The sequence below is a fragment of the Physella acuta genome, unplaced genomic scaffold (genome assembly GCF_028476545.2).
Source record: "Physella acuta isolate Inbredline_101_S28 unplaced genomic scaffold, ASM2847654v3 ptg000260l, whole genome shotgun sequence".
NCBI lineage: Eukaryota > Metazoa > Mollusca > Gastropoda > Physidae > Physella > Physella acuta.
In genome coordinates this window covers 108,421-114,283 of record NW_026731779.1, presented here as the reverse complement: position 1 = coordinate 114,283, position 5,863 = coordinate 108,421, and the positions used below count along the sequence as shown (strand labels likewise).

Below are 5,863 nucleotides of genomic sequence, written 5' to 3'. Positions count from 1 at the left end.
TATTATACATAGACACATGTATGTTAAATTAAGAACATTTACAAGATATATATAAAATAAATTAATATATATATATATATATATGTTTATATATATATATATATATATATATACATATATATATGTATATATATATAAACACATATACACATACATATGCGTATGTTGTTTTTTTCCAATGACTATCAAGTGAGTAAATGAACTTAAGTTTTCGGATGTAGTTGATGCATATTTAGATAGTATTTTGATCCATTTACTAGAATTATTCTAGACTAAACTGCTTGATTGATTGAGCTGCTTTTCTTATAAGAGAATTCACTGCTGGCTAATTTAACTCCTTCCTTTAATACCAATCAGATGTTGAAAACTTACATTGTTTTTACTCCATTAAATGTACATCATTTCAACATTGCAATTTGATATCTCATTAAAGATTCTTCAAAAATATTTTCATTAAAAATATTGGTAATGAAACATACTTTACTAACTAGCTATATTTGTTGTTGTGTAAAGTGAGGGTTTTTTGTTTTTTCAGCCCTGTCTGTACATTTTATTTCTTTTTTTTATGATACTTGATTCCTGCCAATCAGATTAAATAAATGACAATGATTTAATATAATTATCCACTCTAGTCACTAATAATCAATTAGCTTAATAAATGCATCTGTGATGTACAGTAAAATAAAAATAAAAACTTTAAAACATTCAAACAATTATTTTTGTGTACCAGAATTTTTTTCATTTCATGTTAGTTTCATTTGTCTAAATTTGCTAGAATTTTCAATAGCATGTAAAAAATGTTTTCAATTCTGTGTGGTGTGGTTGTTATTTTATTTCCATGATCTTGATGAAATGAACAGAGTCTTTACACCTTTGTAGGCCTACTCTGTGATCTAAGAGTGATTGCATTGTTTGAAGACAAAGACCTTTGGCTCCCTAGCTATTGTTTACTACCATAAAACATAACAATGATACCAAGCATTTTACAAACATTTATTTTGGACCAAATAAACTATAAGTTTTTTTATAACCGTGTTCTTGTTCATATTATGTTTTTTCATTGTCATTATGATTGTCGCTGTTTATTTGTATCACATTGATGAAGGATTTTTAAGCAATAGAAAAATACTTCAGTTTTATGGGAGAAATAAATATTAGCATTGACTTTTTTTTAGTAAAATAAAAACAGCAATGTGCCCATTACACCTAATTTACCTGAAACTTGTCTATAAATGTCTTGACTTAATCCTCTTTAATCCTTGTTGGGCAAAGGGCATTGACCATAACCTTCCATTATGTCCTGTCCCTGGCTGTTGATTTTGCAACCTCCCACAAAATCCCTAGTTTCTTTAAGAAGACTGCCTCCAAGTGCCTATATTACTGAATCTGTGTTGGACTTGTAATGGGCCATATAGGCAGCAGTTGTTTGTTTTTGGGTTTGAACTCCAGACTTTTTGGTTTAGCAACCATGAGCTTTACCAACTTGACCATACTGACCAATTTACAAACTGTATTTTTAAATGCCTTTTGGGACTGTGCACATATTACATATATTACCTGTATAACCCATCAAATATTTCAAGCATCCCCCTTGCCACACACCAAAAAATGCTACTAAGAAGGCTATTAAACAATTTTTTGTTTAAAAAAAAAAACTATGAGATTCACATCAATGTATTATATCCTTATTAGAAATAGTTGTAAAAAAAAACATTGTGTTGTTTAAAAAATAAATTAAAGCGATTATTATTATTTCACATTGCTTAAAAAGCTTTATACCGTGGAGGGGATTAAATGGGGGGGGGGGGAGAGAACTCCGCAGACCCCTTAAATAAAAGTTGCCCTACTTAAGTTTCAGTTCACATGTGTTGATAATGAAGTGATCTGTGCTCTTAAAGCTTTATGTCTTCAACTTTAAAGGTCATAAAAACAACTGTTTTACGTTATAAAAATATATAGGTCTAGCCCTACATTATGAGGGAAAATGTGACTCTTCCTTCATAACAACTCCTGCCTAGGCCACTAGCTCCAACAAACCCTTCCCAATTTAACACATATAGATATCTAGTTATATAATAAACGTGCAAGCTTTTAGCCTATTTTATTATTTATTTTATTATTTTTATGCAATTTATTGACAGCCTCTGATAAAAAGTTAACACTCGTTTTCAGATGTTACAGGATTGAAAAATAACCTACTCATTTGATTAAAATGCCAAATAAAACACAAAACAACCTTTCGTTTATTTTTTATACGCTTTTTTTTCTATTAAAATCTACAGGCTGTACCAATGTAACATGAACGCTGTAACAACTAGTCTGGATTGTTGGCGCATCACAAATTAGATCGACTCCGGTAGCCAAAATTTGGGGTTACGCCTCTCCATTATCTAGGCCTTCATCATAATCTAGCCTCTGTTTATTTTTTATATTAGTGCTGATGTGTGTCGCGAGACGTCTGGGAGAATGCTTGTATCGCAATAAAGAGGGGGAGGGTATCGTAGGCCTACTATAGATCTAGAACTTTGTTCCACTGCTGTAGTGCTTAGATCTAGTAGCCTAAAATGTTTGTGTATGTAGATTTGTTTTATGAACTGATCATATAGCCTACATATTTGTTTTTCTTCTATTTGACAAATGGTTATTGCAAAACTGTTACCGGAGCTAGATTTCTTTTCACATTTTGACGTGTATTTTTTTATGCTAAGCTAGGTTCAACTTGTTTTGTAGTGGTTTAGCAGCCTACTTTCATTTTTTCCACGTCGAAAAATAAGCTCAATAAGTTAGAATAAGGCCATGGCATCTAAAATTGTTAGAAAAATCATCAGCTCAGCAAAAGCCCCTAAAGCTGTCGGACCATACAGGTTCGTATGCTGCATTTCGATTTCGTTGCTTTTGTGCACTCGTCCAGTCATCATGACTGCTGACTGAGTGATAACGACAGGATGACCGACGATGACCTGCAGGTGAAATGAAAAGTTGCTGTCGTTGTGAACTCTGGGCAAAAATTAGAAAATAAAAAGGAGCCTCAATCCCACTCCGTTAAGATATAGATCTATTCTAGATCTAGATCGAGAGAACAATAGTTTACAGTTACACAGTTTACAATAGTAAAAAACTAAATAAATAATTATTAATTAGGCTAATTAAATTATAGATTCTAAGTGTTATTCATCTTCAAATGAGATTTAAATTTAAGGCTATGGCAGAACAATACAAAATAAATAGTAATTAAATACTAAATACAGTATGAGTATCTTACTGAAGTTTTATTTTATTCTGAAACTGCTACTAAAGACTTAGACAAAAGGTAATAATGTTAAGTAACCATCAAAACAACGTAGTCATCCCACTTCTTTAGACGATTCCCCCACACCCCCCACCACTCCTATCACACATCACATAAAGCAAGACCCCCCCCCCCCCCCCCCTCCAAATGACTTCACAACTAGCCCACAATTCCCCACGCACACACACAAATTGCAGCCGATTTTTTTTAAACATGTTTTTTTTTCTAAAATATTGAGTGAGCTCTGTCAACATTGAGTATTTTAATCAAGTTCTAAAACAATATATTAAAACAGTTATCTAAAAAGCAAACAATGGCTAAAACTCAGTTTTTAACATTACTTTTTATCATGCAAAAGTGTGACATCACACTATCTAACCCTTCTTGGTTCTCCCCCTCATCACACATCGTCTCAAAATTATGAACCCCTTCAAGTGCGATCTCATTTATAGACTACCCCAAATGATAAAGTAAGTCAAGTTCCCTTTCGAACCTGTTGGTCCATGGGACTAGTGAAGTAGAGTTCACCCATTTCTGTGACCTTGACATATGAAAGGATAGTGTGGTCAACACTATGTCCAGCCACCTTTACTTCCCCTAACAAGAGTTAGGTACCCATCAGAGCTGGGTGGACTCAGGGACATTCTTTTGACTTGTACACAGATTTAAACACAATACTTTCGAGTTAGCAGTCTGACGCTGTACAGCTAGGCCATGTTACCCCTGAAGAGTCCCAAACACCATAACTAAATAGTGTTACCACATTTTAAAATTATTGTAAATTGTAATAATAAATTCTTTGCCACAGTCAAGCAGTACAAGTGGACAACACGCTGTACATCTCTGGTCAAATTGGGTTCATCCCAGAAACAATGGAAATTGTTCCAGGCGGGGCTGTAGCAGAGGCTGATCAGGTAACAACTTTATACACAGGTAATGTCAGTTATAGCTTTTGTAATACTTCCAGGGGTAGGTTTACACATTAGTGATTGTTTCTTTAAAGATACCATGTGATGATTAGTGAAGTAAGTCTCAATACTAAAGTGACTTAAAAATTATAAATATGTTATTTTCATAGTCAGCCTTGTACTTGGTATAAAGTAAAATCCTCTTTTCAGACCTAACATTCCATTGAGTAATTGAAGTAGTTTTGACCTCAGCATATGAGGGAATTTATTTTGTTATATTTCATATACAACAAATAATATTCCCCATACTCATAGTTTTGGTTCAGTCACTTGTTGCCTTTTACCAGTTTATAACATTAATTTGTACTGTAAAAGTGAGTTATGCTCAATTCAGTTGTTTTATTCACATCCAATGTGCATTTCTTTTGAATTTTTTTAGGCATTGAAAAATATGGGGGCGATATTAGAAGCAGCTGGAAGCTCTTTTGAAAATGGTAAGTAGTGATTACTTCTATTGTTAAACTGAGATGGGGTTTAGTTTTTTATGTTAAATATGTAAGAGATTATTCTTCTCTTATTCTTTTAAGTAATTTAAAACTATATAGTGAATAGTTTCAGATTTGGTATTATTTTCTAATAAATGTTTTTCAACATGATTTTTATAGTGGTGAAAACAACAGTATTGCTTCAAAGCATTAATGACTTTGCTGCTGTTAATGAAGTGTATTCAAAATGTAAGTATTTAAATAACAGTTATTAATTACATTTGCATACGTAAGTCATCATTTAAAGCAAACAATTATGATTCCCCTGTAATATTGCACATTAATTATTTTTAAAACCTTCTGGTAATAAATTTATTTAAAATCTGCTTTGCATTTCATTGAATTTTTTCGTACCAAGTTTTAAATGTTTTACTTAAATGTATATACCAAGCAACTAATTAAAAGTTTGCACATTTTCTTTTTTTTAAAGATTTTCCAAACAACAAACCAGCAAGGGCAGCGTATCAGGTGGCTGCATTACCAAAAGTAAGTTGTGTAATAGGATGTTTGTGTTCATTTACCAAAACTTTTAAAATATTCGAACCATGTGTACATTGACTCAATGTTAATCCTGTTTTATAGGGAGCCAATGTGGAGATAGAAGCCATTGCTATGGTGGGTGAAATAGTTGATGCCTGACTCTCAACTTCACATCCAGCCAGCAAAATGTAGGACTTGAAAGATTACTGAGAGGATTTAATTCACCCCCACAGTTTATAACTAATCAGAATTCTGCTACAAATATGTTACTTTTCTATATAAAAAAATCAGATATTTGTGGTTGTTTTGTTCTCATTTAAAGAGGTTTGAAATAGTGCCTTATCTTTAAAAAAAAACTTTTGAACTAGTCTTAGTGATATATTCTTTTTTGTCATGATAATGTACTTCTTTTCATCGGTTCATTGTCATTAATATTTATGTCATTCTTTATTAACTGTTTAATGTGAATTGTACAATATTTAGGTGTTGAAACTATGCATTTATCTTGTTTTAGGTAATGTACATTTACATTGTATTCAAGGTGAATGATTTAATGCAGTATTACAATGAATAAACTATGGAATAATCAAACCAGAGTGCTTTTTAATTCAGATTGTTTTGTATTTTTTATTTGAATGTTA

At 32.0% G+C, this 5,863-nt stretch overlaps 1 protein-coding gene across 3 annotated transcripts; it reads left to right on the top strand.

Moving 5' to 3' along the window:
* Positions 1-2,400: 2,400 nt before the first annotated feature.
* On the top strand, positions 2,401-5,813 carry LOC131938937 (2-iminobutanoate/2-iminopropanoate deaminase). Of its 3 annotated transcripts, none has more exons than XM_059297171.1 (6): positions 2,401-2,572; positions 4,098-4,203; positions 4,637-4,691; positions 4,863-4,931; positions 5,173-5,228; positions 5,325-5,813. In XM_059297171.1, the coding sequence occupies exons 1-6, from the start codon at positions 2,565-2,567 to the stop codon at positions 5,379-5,381; spliced, it is 351 nt and encodes a 116-aa protein (XP_059153154.1). In that variant the 5' UTR covers positions 2,401-2,564; the 3' UTR covers positions 5,382-5,813. The 3 variants fall into 3 exon arrangements, with proteins under 3 accessions (XP_059153154.1, XP_059153152.1, XP_059153153.1); XM_059297169.1 differs by lacking the exon at positions 2,401-2,572 and adding an exon at positions 2,657-2,864; XM_059297170.1 differs by lacking the exon at positions 2,401-2,572 and adding an exon at positions 2,941-2,966.
* The last annotated feature ends 50 nt before the right edge of the window (positions 5,814-5,863 follow it).